Source organism: Notolabrus celidotus, chromosome 20, assembly GCF_009762535.1.
Source record: "Notolabrus celidotus isolate fNotCel1 chromosome 20, fNotCel1.pri, whole genome shotgun sequence".
Taxonomy (NCBI): Eukaryota; Metazoa; Chordata; class Actinopteri; order Labriformes; family Labridae; genus Notolabrus; species Notolabrus celidotus.
In genome coordinates this window covers 9,788,334-9,808,939 of record NC_048291.1, presented here as the reverse complement: position 1 = coordinate 9,808,939, position 20,606 = coordinate 9,788,334, and the positions used below count along the sequence as shown (strand labels likewise).

Genomic DNA, 20,606 nt, shown 5'->3' with positions numbered 1-20,606 from the left:
TAAACATGTTTATTTCTGCTGTAAAGATCGTCTTTTGTGAATTGGTGTGTATGTGGTTTCCGGTACTTAATCAGATCCTTGATGAACTTCAGTTTTTAGCACTTCCTCATTTGACTCATATTTTTAGACCGGAGGTTGCCGCTTGGTGATGTCATGGATACTACATTAATTATTTGTACAATCTATGGTTTAAACATGGATGTTTGTGTGCATTGATCTCGTACCTCTACACAGGTCTCGATGTCCTGGTACTGGTTCATGATGGGCAGGATGGTCTCCATGCTGCTGTGTTCCACCAGGTCAGACTTGTTCCCCACAAGGATCAGCGGTACCCTGTAATAAAGCCGGTGAGACAGTGTGGTGAGTGAAAACAGACAGATCTGAAAATTGAAATGATTGGCCAAAGATTGGCCCTCGCTAATCAGCCAGGCCAATAATGAGTCGACCCCTAATAGCAATATTTCAAAGTAATTGCACTTGCTGATGCCAGCAGCTCAAATCGACACTGAAAAATATCTGCACTTATCAAAGTGACCAAAACAGTAATTCTCCTTCATTGAGGGACAGAGAAACAGCAGTGTAAGAAAAACAACACTATACTTATAGACCACAAACAGTTAAAGTAAATCAACCAATCAGAGTTACAGCCAGGGCCCAAAAGACAGTGTGCTCACTGGTGAGTGAGCCAAATATTTGAGTGGCTCAGACCAAGTATAAGCCAGATCAGCAGCTGCATATTATGCTATTACAGCTGACTTGAATTACAGAGAAGAAACACACACATACACAAACACACATCTATTAGAGTCACATGAACACACCTGCTATCCTTGTCCGTCCTGTCATTTATGAGGGGGATCCAGTGACTTGTCACCTAGTGAAGTGAAGCACAACATCAAACACTGAAGCTGAGCACACACTCATTACAGAGAGGTTATTTTGTCTCACATTAAGTACTTAAACAGTCTGTGCAGAGTTGCGTTTCAAACACGTGTGATGATGAAAACTGAACTCACCTTCTCAATTGACTTCTTGTTGTTAACTGAATAAACTATGCAGATCACATTAGCCTGTAAAGACAAATGAGGACGTTATTGTGGTTTACATCGAAAACACATGAGGTGCAAGTGAGAGAGACAATGAGGTCAAGCTTACCTTTGATATTTCTTGGTACAGCTGCTCGTCTGATTGTTCAGCTTCTGAATATTAGAAAAGGAACATGTGTTTCGTGTTTAGAAACGTATCAGGTTGTACTCTTGTGAAACAACCTTTCATTTTAAATATGGATAACAGATCATTAAGTATGTGTGTGCTTCATGCAGCCAATACTAGTATTTAAAGTGTAGATGAAACAGCATTTCAGAACTCCAGCGTCTGTGCTCTGTAGTGTTGTGACCTAATTCTGAGTGAAACAGGAAAGGCAGGAGACAATGTTGGGAATTTGATATTGTACCATTCCTATTTCATTTTTACAGGGAGTGAACCTGTTTTTTAGCATGTATTGTTGAAAAGTTGCATCAGTTGACTGCAGAAAATGACCACAGAGGTTGTACAAACTTTGGAGAGCTACTTCTTCTTGTAGATTTTACATGCTACCCCACCTTTTAGGCTGTTTAATGCAAATAAATCACTGCTGCTGCTTCCTACAGATGACTGAGACATCCTCCTGAGACTAACTGTCCAAAAAGAGCAGACTATAATATGACAAAACAGCATTATGGTTTTAGCTTCCTTGCATTGGCTCCCTGTATGTTTTAGAATTGATTTGAAGATTTGACTGATTACTTTTAAAGCTCTACATGGTGCGGTCGTGTTCAAACTGCACTATGTAGTGCATTGAGATCCTCGGGCAGAAGTTTACTGTGCATTCCAAATACTAAAATGAAAACAAAAGGGGACAGGGCGTTCGCATTGAGGGGTCCGACACTCTGGAACCATCTGCCCGAGGAGATCCGGTCTGCTGAGTCAGGGAGCTCTTTTAAGTCCCTTCTTAAAACATACTTTTATCGCAGATCCTGGATTTTATCTAAATTTTATTTGACTTTATTTTATTTTAACCGTTTTAAGAAATATATTTTAAAATAATTTCATTTCTTTAGAGTTCTTTTAGGGGAATTTTATGTCTTTTAAAATATGTTTTATTTCTTTATCTTGACTTGTGTGTTTTATTTTGCTGCCCATGTAAAGCACTTTGTAACACGTTTTTTGAAAAGTGCTCTACAAATAAAATTATTATTATTATTATTATTATTATTATTATTATCAAGATGCAATAAGCAGTCAAACTGATACTCATTGATATGCAACAGCTTCATATTCAAGGCATGTTTGTTAAACCCTATCTCAGGAATTGCCTCGAAACACTGATGTAATTCCTGCAGTCTGTGTGTTTCTGTAGGAGGTGGAGGGTTTACCTGAGTAGTCCACTATGTGTGTGGGCACCCTCTCTGGGGTGACATCAGCTGGGATGGTGATCTCTTCCGCCCTCAGAGGAACCTTAAAGACGGAAGGCATTTATCCATTTATGAAAAGCAAGCCTCAACAAATAACAAATGATATAAATGATCAAGATGAGAGTGTAAACTAAATCTATCATGTGATACTCACCTCATCAGGAAACTCCTCGCTGACCAGGGACATTATCAGCGAGGTCTTCCCCACCTTGGCTGTAAAGGAAAAGGAGAATCGGTTTTAATGACATACTTTTATTTCCTGACAATGGTACATGAGTATGCAACCTTCCTACAATGCTTTTACTGAGCGGTCTGTGTAATGCATTGATTGACAGGACACAGATGAGAGCAGCTGGAAAGGGTTGAGAGTGGCAGCAAAGTGCAAAGATTCTTAAATTAGCTTTCTAAAGACTCGACCAAAGACAAAGCTTCAGTGCAAAGTGGGAAACCAAGGTCTGTAACAAGGACTGTTACAGAGAGCTTCCACAAAGGGCTGCAGGGTCATTCGAAAATGACTGACATGCATTATTATATATTATCTTTTATTTTTGCAGGTATGCCCACAGCTACACAACAAGGATTCCCTTCTTGCAGCGGGAAATGTTACGTCTAAATATAAAAAGGGAAGTATCAGTTTATTTTGGTGAACACTCAGCATTTCCTCAGAGCAAGTGATGGGCCGCCATGTTAAAAACATACACTGATAATAAAAAGAGTTAATCGATCAAGAAATACTTGCGCAATAAATTTGGCAAGAATGTCAAATGTTCTATGTTTATATTTGTAACTATTTTATATTCCTTCAATTTAAATCTCTATGGCTTTTGGACTTTTGTTTGGACAAAGGCTGCAATGTGAAGACATCTCCTTAAGTCTGTAGAAATTGTGATGCTCTTTTTCCACATCAAAAAGTCTAAAAACCAATATTATTAAGGGTGGATTTGGCCTAATGGTTAAGTTGCGTGCCCACATAGCAGGCGGCCTGGGTACGAATTCAGCCTGCAGCCCTTTCCCAGATGTCATTCCCCCACTGTCTCACAGTTTCCCACACTATCCACTGTCCTCTCCTCTGTAAATAAAGGTGAAAAAGCCCCAAAAATATAACTTTAAAAACCAATATATTGCTGATTCAAACCCATAACAAATTCTAATCAACTATACAGTCCATCTGAATCCCCAGTGGTGTTAAAGGCTGTCTGTGTAACCCCCAAACTGAACTCTGCTGAACTTCTTGACGATGAAGTCGGCACGTAGCATTTTGGCTGCATGTCTCTCTGGAACAGTCGGTACCAACTCGCCTAATGTGGCAATGTAGGCCATCCAGCACAGCCACAACTGAAATATAAATAGTACCAACAACACATAATCTTTACTGGGAACAAATAGAATAGGTCAAACACAGGAAAAGGCTGTTCCTTTATGGCTCATTTCTGCCCTCGCTCCAGGTTCCTGGAAAAAGTAGAGACCTTGAAGTTACAAACTATCTTAAATTTGCTTTAGAGGCAGTGCTTGCCTTTATTAGATAGAGCTGAGCTAAAAGTTGATCTACTTTCAACACTCTGTGATCTTAATTTTTTATATATTTAAAGTCATAACTGTATTTTCTACACTTTTGCATCAACAATGTGAGAAATTGCTACATTTGAAAGAAAACAGCTTCTTGTGTGGTTTTTGACTGTTTTATTGACACACACCACCAATGATTTAAAAACACCCCCTCAAGGTTGAGGAAATATTTGGTATTAATTTATTTTAACATCCTCAAAAACAAATGCACATTAATTTGGGCGGAAGAATGTTAGACGCCTTTTTGTCACACCCCAAATTAAAAATAAGCAACTCAGCAGCAATGTTGGAGACAATGTGGTCAGCTGAATGTCAATCACTCACATATATTCTGGTTGTGTGTAAAATTGAAAACATTCTGGGATAGTGTTGTTCAATCTTTGGAATATATTCTGTGTTACAAGATCCCCAGAGACCCCCAGATTGTGTATCTGGGCATGATCCCTAATGACTTGACCCCTAAAGAGGATATCTACCTTCATAAAATCTTGATTCTTGCCTGCAAAAAAGCCGTCACAAGAAACTGGTTATAAAGTGATCCTCCAAGTCTAGCACAGTGGTTGGCCATAGTGGAAGAATTATATTCCCTAGAAAAACTGACACATTACCTGCGAACTAAAGCACAGACCCACGAACAACGCTTGAATAAATGGAGTGATTACCAGAATAAAAAGACAGGTGGTGATAACTGTTGTGTGGAAAAGAATTCATAAAAAAAAACAAAAAAACAATATAGATATTGAGAAGAAGCTCCTTACTATATTTATGTTTGTTTGTTTGTGTATAATTTGTTGTTCTTTATGTTTGTTAATATTGGAAAAAAACAAATAAAAAGTAAAATAAAAAAATAAATGCGCATTACAAATACAGTAGAAATCAATTAAAATTAAAAAGAAAAAATACATTGTTTCACTCTGACAATAATTTACCATGTCATAGACTTAGCTAATATATAAGTTGGAAAATGGTCTGACAATAAATATTAGACACTGTTGCTTGTATCAGAAGATTTCTTTTGATGTTAAATTGCATATTTATGTAATCTAAGCATTGCTCTTCAGGAGAACTCTTGTGTCTCTGGAGATGGCTTTTTTTAACATTGAAATTGTAATGTTAAAAATCAGGTTAGCTTAACTTGTACTACATTGCAGAATACAGGAGGTTTGAAGGGTAGAGTTCATATCCCCTCTGATCAAATGACATCCTATCCCACTTTAACGAATAGACCACAAAAGCGCATTAATTCAACTTTGAGGTCGATTTGATTTTAAGGAGATTATTATTCCAACACCACGTGAATGCAGCGTTAACTGAAAAAAAACGTAAAATATGAAATAAAGCCAATCATATTAGAAGTAATCATACATGTTGATAGCTGAAAGTCACCTTTATTCATACACTGTAGAATAAAGCAGCCAGCCACCTATAGCACATACACTCGGACTGTTTGGGACATTGTGATTCACTGGGAGCATCTGCTAACTTAGCTGTAGCCTTTAGCTCCTGTCATTAGCATGTCACCCAGCACAGCATTCAGTCGTTCAGGGATTTATGACTTTTATTACTTACGTTCCCCAACCAGCAGTATCCTCACGTCCTTCCTCATGTTTTATCTCTTGTCCCTCCACAGAAAGGAAAGTCTTTATTGTTTCATGGAGTCCTCTTGATGCCGTCCTCCTCCGGCTAGTTTATCTAACGTCACGCCTGCGCAGTGGAGTCCTGTCGCTGTCAAACTCTCCGCGCCTTTGTAGGACAAAACGGACGGACAGTTTTCGGTGCTCCTCCGAGGTTTTCTACGAGTCTCTTCTAAACTCCTGACTTATTAGCTCAACAGAGATTATATTTAAAAAGAAGTTTATGGCACGTATCTTTGTAATTTCATGTAAATCACAGCCTTTTCGGCGGTTGCATAGCATTTCGCAGCGACTGTTTCACGAGCATGCCCGACCTCCTGTACCCGGCAACTACAACAAGCCGTTAAGGACAAACTTGACATGGATTTATGAAACGCCCTCTGTCCTGCCCCCTGGCGCTAAAGTGAGGAATTGCAGATCTTCAATATCCCCCCACCCATAAATGAAATGAAACTAACAGCAACTGGGAGTTTTTATCAGTGGTGGACAAAGTACAAAGGTTCATTACTTAAGTCAAAGCGTAGATCCTCCTGGTCAAATATTACTCCAATACAAGTGGAAGTTGCTTTGTTGTTGAGTTAAAGTACTGAAGTACTTGCTTTTGAAAATACTTCGGTATTCAAAGTACTTCTTAAAAAAACTCAAAACGTTATATTTTCACAAAGCATAAGTGCAGTCAAAAATACATAGGAGTACATTCTGTTACATTATTTTTATTTAGAAACCATTACTTAAAATCTCTAAAAACTATACCATGGAATAAAACGATACACTAAGTTACTCCAAGCACAGACAACATAGTTTGAAATGTTGATCTGGAATGAAACAAAGTATGGTGTAGTATAGTATACAAGTAGGGCTAAACCATTGAGACAAACAGAACTACACAAACACATGTACTGCCTTAGGGATCAGATTTAAGAAAAGAAAAATCATGAGCTGACTTCAAAGCAAAAGTAGTGAATAACTAGAGCATTGATAGAAATGTAGTGGAGTGAAAAGAACAATAATTGTCTTCTGAATATAGTAGAGTAAAAGTAATAAGTTTCCTCAAAAAATAATACACAATTAAAGTACAGATACTCAAGTAAATTTACTTTGTTACTGACCACCACTGGTTTTTATCAACTGCATAAACACTAAAATCAGAAGTATTACACAATTATCAAATCCTTACACTCAAGGAGAAAAACATCCGGCCAGATCTGCACCATAAGCACTATGTCAGCCTCACACTTTTTGCAAAATAATACACACAGTGATTTGCAAAACACTAAACACACTTGTATACATTAGACACCAAAGTATATCATGATGTCACTTCCTTGCAATTCCAAAGCACTGACTGTCAAATTACCACACCTATGAGCCAATTGGTTAAACACAGACATCAGGTGCGCAAACATGCGTTTGCTTAATTGTAGACACACCAATCAGGTTTAAGCACATAACAATGCAGCAGGTGAGTTCACCTGCAACTGGATCCAGTAGTATATGTAACAGTTTCCTCACATGTGCATGAGCTGTGCTTTTGAACTACTACAAAAAATTGTGAAATTAAAAGCCCTAAAGAGGCAAGCACTGTAAAGTTGCCCTGTGGTGTGAAGGAAAGGGTTGCTGCCTTTCAATGCAAGAGTCCTGGGTTTGAATCCAGGAGGGGACTGTCGGGGGGCAATGGAAATGAAACACATTCCTCACACTGTAGTTTGAACTGTGCTTTTGAAGTACAATATCCAAATGGTGGAATGTAAAGACTTGGAAGAAGTCCTGTGGTGTTGAAGATAGGCAACATGTTGTTGTGTTTTGTGAGATGTTGTTGTGTTTTCTGTAATGTTGTCGAGTTTTGCTGTTGTTTTCTCTGTAATGTCGTCGTGTTCTCTGTAATATCGTGTTTTGTGAAACGTGGTGTTTTCTGAAATGTTGTTGTGTTTTGCCCTTCAGGGCCACCGTAGAATCTGGATTTATCAAACAAAGTTTGCAATAAAATTGAATTTCCCTAATCCCACTTACAAAAGCTGTGCTTGGAAAATAAGTTGTTACAGCTACATTTAAACTACATTTTTATCCAACATGTATTTAACATATTATCTATGAATTCAACAAAACTTTATTTTTCAAGTTATTCATTTTTTAAGGGTTCACTGCCATGCAACATGTTTCAACAAAATGCAAATTCATGACACTGGTATAAATTTATTTTAAAAAGATTTAGAAATAAATACAGCACAATGATCCGCAGTGACTACATCACTTACAATATAACATTGGGGTGTATGTTTGTGCACATGACTGGTTTTTACAAAATGATGCAGTGTTTTTCCCAAGGTCCAAGACTTAGCATCAAATGCAATGTCAGCAATAAGTGAGTTGATGAAGGTCTGTGTTCCAGGCTGTGGCACGGATAACAGTCAGTCACAAAGATGGGAGTCAGTGATGGAACAAATAAAGTGAGCAGTTCATCTCTTGTGCGACAGGAGATCTGTCACTTGAGTTTTCATGCTCCGGAGTTTCCTCTCCATCCTGTTGTTAAACCGCTCTGTAGTTCATTTTTTATGCTTAATGTTGGCCTCAACTGGAAGAGAAGAATGTGCAGGGTCACACAGTGTAGAGGCATTATACCATAGTTATATACAACAGTTATAGTGAGTCTGTTTTATTGCTGTTGCATTTGCATGGTGACAGTAAGTGTCTTGAAAGGCACCATAAATAAAATGTATTATTATTATTATTATTATTATTATTATTATTATTATTATTATTATCATTATTATTGTTATTATTGTTTTTTAGTTTTCTCCAGTGCTGGGTGCAAGTTTGTGATGTTGTTAATTAAATAACCATGCATCTTGTATTTGCATCTGTCACATGACCTTTGTTAACCACTTTGCAAATAAATCAATAATTGTATTCTAAATACTTTGAGGATAGCCTGACCTCTAGCGCCACCATAAGGTTGCATGTTTGACTTTTTCCTAAAATATCTCCACAACTACTGAATGTTCACCTCAAGAAAAAGCTGCATTATCTTGGGTGATCTTTACTCTTGTGCATTGCCTTCACACTGCTTGGCAGTACATGCATCCAAATAGACTTGAAGCACTTTGTTACTCTTACTGATCTTGTTTCCTCTTGTCTAGATCTTTGCTTGTGTTGTTCTTGTTCTCATATGTACGTTGCTTTGGATAAAAGCGTCTGATAAATGACATTGTAACATTGTAACATCTTCTGATGTTTACTCTGGGAATCAAACTGTAGCACCCTTACATGCTAATCTCTGAAGGTGAACGTGGTATAAATCAAACACCCCAAAAATGTTTAACAGCATTATTTTGCTGTTTGATGAGCATGTTTGTAAGCTTGATATTAACTTACTGCACACAATTAGTGTTGTTTGAAAGGCTCAAAAAATGTATAACTGTTATAAAAGGAAGCCAATCTTAAGAGTTATTCTTTTCCCAACATTTTTAGAATAAATCAGGCTTTGATTGTGCCCCTAGGTTTGTGCCTTTGCTTGATTTCCTTCTTGTACATTGCTACTTTAAAATCAAATAACTTTAACGTGGAAGATTAGAGTTTTAATGGGATAAGAATTTGCATCATCCTTTGACTGATTACATCCTTTCACACTCTGCTGGACAGACCTCAAAATGCATGGAGTTAAAGAGATTATTTAATAAGACTGACTGAAAGTAGAGTGTAAATATCAGAAAGCAATTACATTTCCTAGTTTCTGAGTTTCTTCCTTACTGGTATAATCCTGCGGTGCCATGGGCCTGGACAGGACCTGTCTCAGAGCATCCAGCCACTCCTTCTGCTCCCTCTCCCGCTCACACATGAAGACAAACTGTCGCGCAGGCGTCTCCACTAGAATGCCAAACTTCCATTTGTTCCCCCGAGTGTGTTTTGGGTTGCACTCCTTCACAGAGTATCCTTTGCTTTCTGTGCCAATGAATATAACGCCTAACTCCTCTGCATCCTGCGTTAACGATGATAAACACACAACAGTGGTAAGGATGCTTGAAGTGGATTGATACAGTGATGCACAGCACAGAGATGATTGATAAGAGGTGTTTTTCCTCACCAGCTGGCCCTTGTAGTAGAACAGTTTTCTGTTTTGAGAGTCAAACATGAACCACCTCTTTTTGAATGACTCCTTTTGCTGTCAGAACACACATTTAATGTTAAAGGTTGACATGAAAAACGACCGATTAGGCTTAAACATTTCAAGACCAAGCTAAATTCCTTCTATTCCTTCTTTCACAACGATCAAACAGAACAAAAACGATTCAGTGTGTTTGTTTTAGTGTTAAAAAAATCACACATAAAATCAGAGATAATATTCATTACAAATGTTTTTTATTCATGAACAACTTACCAGGGGCCCAGTCTTTTCCATGAATCCCTCTTTAAGATAGCCTCTCGTTATCTTTGGTATCAGCTGACAAAGAAATGTGAAAGTGCATACGTTTTAACCTTTCAAACATATGACCTAAAGAGGCAAGTATACATCTTTATGACTGTTGGCTCTGCTGAAAGTTAAAGTTATTTGCATTTGCTGTGAATAAACTGTGATTTTAAGTATTTAGAGTCAATATTAAAGTGCATCAACAGCTTGGAGGTACTGAAAGGAGAAAAATGTCTTCCCCCTTTTTTTCTTATACCTATTATGAAAAGTTTTTAAACAGTAAAGAACAAACAACCGATCTGAGTCTAATCCTGACGCTCAACGGTCAAATGTTTTCTCAGTTGATTTGATTTTGAGAAGGTTTGACACTTACTTCTTCATCGCTTCCAGTCGGATACGCTGTCTTCAGGTAGGCATAGCGAGCAGCACGAATAGCGTTATACCATGTGACTATTTCCTAGAGCAGAAGAAGAAACTGTGAGCTTCTCCACAGCTCTAAAGATACTGTCATTTATAGTTAGGATGATCAGTTGGTCCCACCTCAGGACTCTCATGGTAAACATAGATGTTCCTAGTGTGATCGACGTCTTGGTAGGTGATCTGAAGCCCATGAGGATGGCCGATCTTCTCTGGTTGGAAGTTGGCATTTAGGTCCTTGATGGCGATCACAGCTTTAGGGCCTTTGGATTCCTAGATGACAAATGTGTACTTCAGAGTTAAAATGAAAGATGCATGCAATGGGAGTAACAAACAAGCGGGTGTTTTAGACATGATAGCTTCATGGATGATAAGTCAGTCGGATGGTCCAACACTTTCGATGAGACCACAATATATCAACAAATATTTGATAGACTGATGTGAAAGAACACAACCAATATTTGTGATCCCTTGACTCTAGTGACATCAATTAGTTGTCATTTTTCTTTACTAAAAAAATTTGAATTTTGGTGTCAGAATGAGCTCTATCAGCTCTGCTACCCTACCTTGAAATAATGTGCCCTGTATTTTAAAATAGGCTACCGGACCTGTCAAAATTAGCTACTCTAACATTTAGAATGAGCTAACCTTCCTTTCAGACAAAGCTACCACAGCTTTCAGAATAGGCTACCCAACCTGTAAGAATGAGCTTTCCTATTTTTTGATGTAAGCAACACTACATGTAAAAATCAATCAATCAATCAATCAATCAATCAATCAATCAATCAATCAATCAATCTTTATTTGTATAGCGCCAAATCACAACAAATGTTACCTCAAGACGCTTTTTACAAACATAGCAGGTCTAGACCACTCTATGTCAAATTATGAATGAGTCCCAACACCAATACAGGGCAAGACTAAGTCTTACCCCACCTTAATCCACCATGAGCATTGCACCTGGCATTATTAAGCTAGTTATAGCAGCGAGGAAAAACTTCCCTTTAACAGGCAGAAACCTCGATCAGAACCAGACTCATGTTAGACAGCCATCTGCCTCGAAAAATGAGCTACCCTACCTCCCAGATTATACCGCAACCATCAGAGTAAACTACTTGGGCTGTCAAAATGGGCTACCCTACCTTCCAGAGTTGATCACCCTTCCTGACCAGCTAAGCTACCCTGCTCTTCAGAATTAGCTCTGCCCCCCAGAGAGTGGATTGTAACTTTGGTTTTTACTCTGTCCATATGGTTATCACAGTATCTTGTAAAAATTAAAAAAGTTTATAGCTTAAAGCCTGTTAAACTTGATGATGATATTTGTTAAAAGAAGCCATTGTTCATTTACAGTGAACTGTGTCATTGATGCAGAATGCTCACATTTTCCTTGTTGTAGTAAGTCAGGGTGAAATCCCTCTCTGACAGTACAAACTTCCTCTTTAGAAACTGTGTTTTTTCTTTTCCTTTTTTCCACAGCATCCCCTCATAGAAACCTGAAAAGATTCAAGAGGTGTTTCCAATCAGATAAGCTTTAATGCACATCATTCTGTAGCCTCTATATGTTGTGGTTACTTAGATATACATTTTGCACTGATTACATAGATATACATCTTGACACTGTTTTGCGCAAGTATGAGGAACCTCATAAGGCGTATCAGATTGACACCAGTAAACACAGAAATAAATGTGTTCTGCAGAAGACATATATGTAAGAAAAACAGCACACCTGTTGTGTATGAAATAGGTGGATACTTGGTTTCTCCTGTGAATTCCATCCTTTCATATTTGGCGCGTATCCACTGTTCTTTTAAGACACTGCAGACAAAACATTTTTTTTAAACAGGGAAGCAGACCTTCTCTGCTCCAGTAAGTCAACATACAGTAGACAACATGACTCAGTAGTTTTGTTCTTACAGCAGAAGCTCATCCAATTTTAACTTTCAGTAGTTGCACTTCTCTCTATTTTCTGTACCACTCCCCTGTCAGCAGTTTGTTGTTGCTCATGCACAAAAGTACACATAACCAAAGAGTCCAATGTGGAGGCCTCAAAGGAACACAGATTCTTTCAAAAAATGTCCGTAGGCAAGCAAATATTATTGATATAGAAACATTAGATGACACCAGTCACAGACGGTTTCACTGTCAAATAGGAGATTAAAATGTACTTACACACTGTCACTTTCTTGGGGACGATAGTAATACGGTGGAACAGCTTTCTCATACTCTGCCTGAACGATGTCATTGCCGTTGGATTTCATAAACTTTGAATCACCAAAAAGACATATTTAAAGATTAAACAAGAAAAAAATCAGAGGCAATGACATGATATTGAAAAAGTATGTACCTCCACTAGTGGCTCCTCCCAGAAGTCCAGCTTTATGGATTTGACCCGACTGGACAGGCTGCGATGGATGCCAGAGCAATTCAGACACACAAACACACCCAGCTTGTAGGACGCCCATTCTGGCTCTGAAATGTGTGGAGGAGGGAGGGGTTTAAATTTATTATGGTGTAACTACAAACTGGAATATCAGAGGTCCCAGGTGTTTTGGTATAAATTAAATTCAAAACAGGGATAGCATCACAAAAATACACATTGACAGGGAGACTGTCTTGACCTTGTGATGAGTTAAGGCAAAACTAACCTCTAGAGTTTACACTGTTTGTAGACTATGTGCATTAAGTCACAATTAATTTTACTGGACACATTAAACCTTTATTTGACAAGGGAAATCATAACTGAGATTTGAAGTTCCTTAAACGACAGAGGTCTGGCCGAGACAGCAGCATAAAAACTTCCACATAAAAAAACAAGCAACACTAAAATTAACAATCACATCAAACAACTAGCAAAACACAGTCACAATGAATGCACTGAATAACCCTTTTAATTGGGTCGTGTTTATGAAATACTAGTTTAAGGTGGGGCTGTGGCTTACAGTAAGATGAGGGAGGGAAATGCATGCTCTTGTAAGCATAACAAAATGAAGCTTTGGGCGACCTTCTCTTGTATGTAAAAAATAATTGTGGGACCTAGCAGATCATTTCGGAAATTTGCCTCTGAGATTTCAATAAAAATGCAGCAAAAGGTCCCTAAAGAGACACAACAATCAAGGGGATACTATTTGGTAAAAAGGGGGGACTAATACAGGGAGCCACTGACTACCTGGTATCCAACATTACAACAATTTTGGAAGTAACAGTCAGCCTGTTGAATCCCCGAGTATGATCAATATTAGAAGCTTGCAACTTACATCTTTAATGCAGATTTAACATATTGATACATTACCAATTCTTATTGCTTACCGGTCGCGCCGCAGTCCGCGCACCTGCTGTTTCCAGCCAGCTTCACTAGCTCCAGCAGGATCTTTTTGTTGCGTTCACGGTTTGCCATTCCGGTAAAAACTTAGGATTTTCTCCACACACGACGATGAATCCCGTTGCTTTTTCACTCTAAACATGGTGGTCACATTGTTTCACACGTGGCGAAACGCATCTGATTTAAAAAACTGGAACTTGTGACAGTTTTGAATGTCACAACCACAACTCAAACCGGACCTCCCTCCACTGGAACGCGTTCAGCAGTCACTGACAGAAACAATGATTTGTCACCGAGGGTTGTTCCTGTTTTACCAACCACTTCTGTACTCATTTCAAATGTGAGTGTTGATGAGGCTTACATTCATACCTGAAACCAGTTCATCCGGTGAGCAAAGTATTTACAAGCTCAGAGCACACACAACAAACTCTCATCATTTTATGTACTGAGCTAAAATCAATCAACAATTCATTTATTTAATTGGGATAAACCTTAACTTGATCACAACTTGACCCACTGCAAAACTGTGCAGGGCGGAAAATCAGATTAAAGCTCTAGTGAGAAGTTTTTACTTAGTTATGAAACACACTGAAACTGCTATTGTTGATTATTATGACCTACAAAAGTGAATCGGACTATCAGAAGGATGGTCTACTGTTATTACGTCATTATTTTAATTTCTTAAACCACTGTGAGGGTTAGGTGTTAGATAAGGCGAGTAACAGCACATTACAAAACAACTTTTTTAAATACTTTCCCCTTAAAAAATCTTGACAAGTGATGCATTTGACTTTTAAAAAAAAAAGCTATATGAATATGAAATATAATTAAAAAAACAACATTGTGATTAAAGCTGGGGTTGGTAGTCAGATTTAGATACACTTTTTGTTATACTGGTTAAAATTATCTTTATGTCCCAATGACAATCAATACATAATGTGTTCTTAAAAAAGAGTGGGAAAAAAAAGCCGCTATCTACAGCTGGAGTTAACCTGGGAAAACCAAGGGAGAGGTTCCGGTGGCTGGTGGGGAGGCTTTCAGCAGTGTGACTGCCCCCTGGTGGCTGGCTGCAGTATAGGTCAAAAAATCTGTCTCGAGCAGTCAAACTTTAAAAAATAAATACAAGTCGTACGAATGTTTCTCAAATCTGTATGCTATGGTGATATGTAGTTAGTATTTGAGTGTTTTGTGTTCAAGGCAAGCGGCAAACTCCGGTCTCAAACGATGAAGCCAATGCGGAAGTGCTATAAACTGCAGTACATCGAGAATCCGCTTGAGGCTGGCTGCAGAAACACCGGAAACTACATAGATATGAATGGGAAAAAGACGATCTTTGCAGCATTAATAAACATGTTTACAGCCTGGTTCAAAAAACGGCTTGGCCCTATGAAGCTAATCTCTCTAATGGCACACACTGTACGGGGAGTGAATTTTTTTCTAACGTGACGGTTCAGAAGATATTAGGATTACGAGTTTTGCCCAAATAAGGACATGACTGACGTGACTCCCGGTCGGGAACACACAGCCATTGGCTAAGAGGCTCACACTACGTCACACTCTGCCTGGTTGAGTTCCGCATTACCAATATGGCTGCTGCCGTCGATTTGCTTCAAAACAGCTCTCAGGAACAGATGGGTGACGTCACGGATACTACGTCCATATTTTATACTGTCTATGGTTCAAGGCCTCTTTTTCCTGAAAAGTTTCTTTTTCGTTAGTTATTAGAGTTTAAAAAACGGGGTTTTACTTCCGGGTTTCCTTTGATTCACAGCCGCCGTGGAGTGAAACTTCAAAGGACACACAGCGTCTTGTGACGTCACGCTGTAGGGTAGAGCTTATTACAGTGGCTTCCCAGGCTCTGGCTGCACAATGGCGGCGCCCAGGAGAGGGATTTTTTGGCTTCAGAACCGTACAACGGGAAGAGGCGGAGCAACGCTGTCCATTTTTATTTACAGTCTATGGGGAAAACACCAACCAATCCCTGCCATCAGGAGCCAAATTATGAAACCAATCAAATCCCGTCCTGCCGTTCTGCCCGCCCCCTGCACGTACATTTCATGTTTGTTTGAGTTTTTAGCTTTCACTGTGATAATGTTTTGGTGTTTTCTTATCGCTGAGTGAGACATGAGTTGACGTAGTGCAAAACACAAACGATGTTCTGAGAACCGGTTTTGGTCACTAAGCAGCGCCGCTTGTGCATGTGAACGATAGCGTCGTTTTGGAGGAGCTCCGAGGGGAGGAGGGGAGTGGTTAGACAGAGATCTGAGGACATGCTACATTCAAATTCATGCTAGTTTTCCGTGGCTACAAACCCCACCTTTAATGTGGGGTTGACATAAGGCTGAAATATTTAGCAGGAGTGAAAAGATATTTGTCTAAATGAACTTAGGCAGAGGAAAAATCCTGTCTACAGTTCTCAGTGTGGGACATATTTTACCCCTTTTAAATACCAAAGCACTGCTTTTAAGTGTGATGTCTAACTAATCATTAATAACCCTTCTTGGAATTTTTTTTTAAGTATTTTGATTAATCATCAAAACAAACGCATATCCCACACATTACAAGACAGAGACTCACAAAGCAGTAATTTTACAGCATTGTGAAAAAGTAGCAGAGGATGCATACGTTCAGACATCAGATTATTCAAGGTTTTGGTTTCAGCGGCTCGCCCTGCTCATGAGAAAACCATGTCTGTATTCAGTCATCCATATCTCAGAGGACAGCAGTCAGAACCATGGAAGTGTAAAATGCGATACTGATGTATGTTTCTGCTCTGTGCTACAAACACGACTGTGACCTAAAACAAAGAGACCACTTTAAGGTCAATTATGGAAAATTCATCTTCTCTTCAGGGAAAATTTGCGGGAGGTGCTCCAGAACTCTTCTAAAGTCCTAGGTAGATTGTGTGGAGGTAGAGGAGGAACCTAAACAAAAAAGTGAACAAAACAGCTCAAAGTTTTCATGTAAAGACATTTGTTTAGTACTCAGCATTTATCTTAAATCTACACCTTTGAAGATTATGTTGTGTTTTTTTTTTAGATTAATTTAAAGATTAAATCATTCATAAATCTTTAAACAGGTTACCTCATTACCTCAGTACATCTGACTACATAATTGGCCTTGGAGGTCAGCTGATCTTGTTGATTATTTTTGTCCTTGAGACTTAATAGTTAAAGTGGTCTCCTGTGCTAATTCACTCACAACACAATATGATCAACAAATAATTGCTTTCATAAAACTGGGATGTTACAAAACCGTGAATACATTCTACTTTTCATTAGCATACATTTCTTAATGTGTTTGTTCCATATGTATGTGTTTTTGTAATTATCTAACTGCTTTACTTTTTGATGATATGTTATGTTTCCTTTTTCTGATGACATCACTCTAACGTGTGGTATTGTTGGTTGCGGATACTAAAAAAGATAGAGATCTGTGTGGGTTGCATGCATGCATGCAGAGTCCTGCATACACTTTCACACATATATTTTTAACTATGCTTGGTGTCAGAGCAGAAAAACATATGACATCTTTAGCTAAGTCAAGAAATACTCAACCACATCCTGCAAACAGTTAAAACTAGGACCTGATGCTGCGGGCAAAGAGAAAAAAACTAAGGCCCAATCTCAATGTCCTCAAGCACTCACTGACTTTGAGGCACGTTCCCGCTAAGTCGGTGAGGGCTTAGGGCTGTCCCACTGTCAAATCATCAAGTGTGTGAAGGATCTCTCACTGACTTTTTGAGCCCTTTATGCCCCCTTTCTGTAAGTGGGCATTTTTGCAGACTTAGCGTAAGGGAATTACCCATAGTTCATAGCATTGTGATGTGAAACACAGGGTTCCCAGGGGAAGCCCGCAAGCTTGGAAGGGTAGACAAACGTTGTAACATGAAATAAAAAAAAGAGAGACGGTAAAAAAGAATCATGAAAGTTGCAATGAAATTTAAGTTTGCCTGTAAGTATAAATAAAGAAAACAGCCTTGATATATTTATCTTCACACATGTATATACAGTATAATTTATATATTTATAGTTATATAGCCTATTTATATATTTTAAATTGTGTGGTTAAGCAGTCTGTACGGTATCTGTACTGGATCAAATGACAATCAGACAGTCTGTCCCTTAAGCACCTTGAATTTGAGGAAAGTGAAAATTGTGCAACAAAAATTCCTAATATTGGTAAGGTGAGCTGGTGATGTCATGCAGGTTACGTGAGAAGTCTTAAAGTGCTGTCCCATTCCCAGTTCTACAGTTTGAGCCTTTACAGCCTCCTGCCCTCAATCACTTTCCAGCTGACATCAATTAAGTCAAGGAGGGCTCAGGGTTCAGGGCTTAGGGAGGACATTGGGATTGGGCCTAACTCTTCTGTATGCCTATCTCAGTTTGACAGGAAGTAAAGTGAAGCTACTGGTCTGTCTCAGAGGGAACTTAAAGCTCTTCTAAACAGCAGACTCTCCATCACTTCTCCCCTCCACTGATTCAGCCTGGAACATAAAAATGCATGTTAACTTTTCTTTTGAATGGGCTAAGCAGTTGTCAAACCAAAGCTGTTGTTAATTATTTGGTACATATCATGTTGTATGGTTTCAATTACTTTGAATCAATATCGCAAGAAAGTTAATAAACTTTATAACAGATTGTGTAGCAGTCAGGCTTTCTGCCAAAATGGGAAACCATACTGCACATGATCCAGAGTTTACAGGATACTTTTTCATATTGTCCACTTTCGACCTTTCAATTAATATATGTATTATTAGTTGTGAATATACAGCTTATTTATTATTATCTCTTTCCCATACTTAATCTAATTAGGGCCCGAGCACCGATGGTGGCGAAGGCCCTATTGTAACCCTAAGGATTGTTCTTTCTTCCGCCACTTAAAACGCATCTTTGGACCCCTGAACGTGAATGAAAGTACGTATATTTTTGCACACTCATTGGGCCTGGTGAAAATTGCAAGTTATTATAGGTCTTGCAAAAAAAATCTCAGTAGCGCCCCCTAGAGGTAAAGAAAACCACCCTACACATAGAGTTTTTTTGAGCTACATGCATGAAAAGTTCTACGCATATTCATGGCATCAGGACACACAATAAAGTCTCTTGCACCCATATCCAAAACTCAACAGGAAGAGCGCCACCTAGCTTTAAACATGAAAAATGGGGCCAAAATGTGTCCGTGCAAGGGCTACTTTTGCTAATTTCTCCTAGAGCTTTTCTCTGATTCAGTCCAAACTAGGCGCATTCTATAGTAGACCCATTGACTAATAAAAAAAATTAAAGGCATTCCGTTCAGACGAAAATTGTGGGCATGTCAGATTTTGGGGCGTGGCATAAAAAAATGGTAGAAAATTGATTTTTTTTTTACTTTAAAATGCAGTTTATCTCACCTCATCCAACACACTCATCAGGCCTTGGGAAAATTGCGACATTTTATGGGTTTCGCAAAAAAAGTCGAAAAAATGTGCTCACTAGCGCCCCCTACAGTTTTCAAAAACCCCTCCACATAGAGGTTATTTTGAGCTACATGCTTGAAAATCGATACGCATATTCATGGCATCAGGACGCACAAAAAAAGCCTCTTGCACCCATATCCCAAACTCAACAGGAAGAGCGCCACCTAGCTTTGAACATGAAAAATGGCGTCCAAATTAGGGTGCATACTTTCGTTATCTTCTCCGAGGGCTTTTCTCCGATCCATTCCAAACCAAGGGCAACCTATAGTAGACACAGTGACGATTAAAAACTGTTCAAAGAATTCCGTTCAGACTAAAATTGTGGGCATGGCAGGCGTTCAGGCGGTGCATCAAACGCACATACAGCTCTGAATGTGAAGAATGACGCCCAAATATGGGTGCATACTTTTGAGTTACAGTTAAGGTGATATTCCAATGTTTCTCCCTCTCTTATACCATCTGATACCTAAATGAAGGTGTTGGCAGATACTTAGTTCCCCTGTGACACCAGTTTTACAAAAATAATAAAACTTCATACAAATAAATACTAATTGCTGACATTATTCTAGCTTTGACCACCATTATACACCATCGACATGTTGACGTCAAAATATTAATCACACAAACATGTTGATTTTTACGAGGTTCCTAAATTACGGGATCAGATTGATTAGCGTTGTTGCTAAAGGCAGAAATGCATTTTTGGCAGTATCGAAGGTTGATGTCAACACTGGGTTTGGTACCTGAACAACTCTGGTGTTATAAATGTTCAAATCAATCAACAATAAACAGTTGGTCATCTACAATGAAGCCTTTTGATTGGTCATCTAGAGGCCCAGCATCATTAATGACATTGACAAGTCAAAAGCATAGACTGTATAAATAATGGACGTAGTATCCCGTGACGTCACCCATCTGTTTCTGAAGCGCTGTTTCGAAGCCCATCCTCGACGGGTGCCATATTGGAAATGCTGAACACAACCTAACTTCTGTTGAGCTAGTGTGAGGTAAAGAGGCAGGCCTTTAGCCTACTCGCTAACAGCTACAGGGTGCTCAGTTGTCAATCAAGTCAGCTATCTCCTTAATTTGGCAAAACTCGTAGGTTTAATCTCTTCGAAAAATCCAAAGTTATAAAAAAATTCACCCCCGACAGTGTGTGCCCAGAGAGAGAAATTAGCTACTCAAACCTAAACCCTGTTTTTAACCAGGCTGTTAACATGTTTATTATTGCTGCTGAGATCTTTTTTGAGTTGATGTGTATGTGGTTTCCAGTGTTTCTGCAGCCAGCCTCAAGCGGATGCTCGATGAATTGCAGTTTATAACACTTCCACGCGGGCTTCATATTTTAAGACGGGAG

The 20,606-nt window shown here is 38.8% G+C and overlaps 2 protein-coding genes across 2 annotated transcripts in view; both read right to left on the bottom strand.

The window, feature by feature from the left end:
• rhot1a (ras homolog family member T1a) overlaps positions 1-6,001 on the bottom strand; it is a 30,303-nt gene extending 24,302 nt beyond the window's left edge. The window contains exons 1-7 of the mRNA XM_034711124.1: positions 5,589-6,001; positions 2,608-2,666; positions 2,415-2,496; positions 1,156-1,199; positions 1,017-1,070; positions 822-874; positions 225-333 (exon numbers count right to left, since the gene is read on the bottom strand). Of these exons, the coding sequence (XP_034567015.1) occupies positions 225-333; positions 822-874; positions 1,017-1,070; positions 1,156-1,199; positions 2,415-2,496; positions 2,608-2,666; positions 5,589-5,625 (438 nt within the window). The 5' untranslated portion in view covers positions 5,626-6,001. The remainder of the gene's footprint in view (positions 1-224; positions 334-821; positions 875-1,016; positions 1,071-1,155; positions 1,200-2,414; positions 2,497-2,607; positions 2,667-5,588) is intronic.
• A 1,741-nt stretch (positions 6,002-7,742) lies between these two features.
• On the bottom strand, positions 7,743-14,240 carry adap2 (ArfGAP with dual PH domains 2). The gene is made up of 11 exons (XM_034711068.1): positions 13,782-14,240; positions 12,820-12,944; positions 12,645-12,736; positions 12,202-12,290; positions 11,856-11,968; positions 10,599-10,748; positions 10,432-10,515; positions 10,029-10,091; positions 9,735-9,812; positions 9,401-9,629; positions 7,743-8,225 (listed from the first exon to the last, which is right to left on the bottom strand). Exons 1-11 carry the CDS (start codon positions 13,867-13,869, stop codon positions 8,197-8,199), a joined length of 1,140 nt encoding a protein of 379 aa, XP_034566959.1. The 5' UTR covers positions 13,870-14,240; the 3' UTR covers positions 7,743-8,196.
• Positions 14,241-20,606: the final 6,366 nt, after the last annotated feature.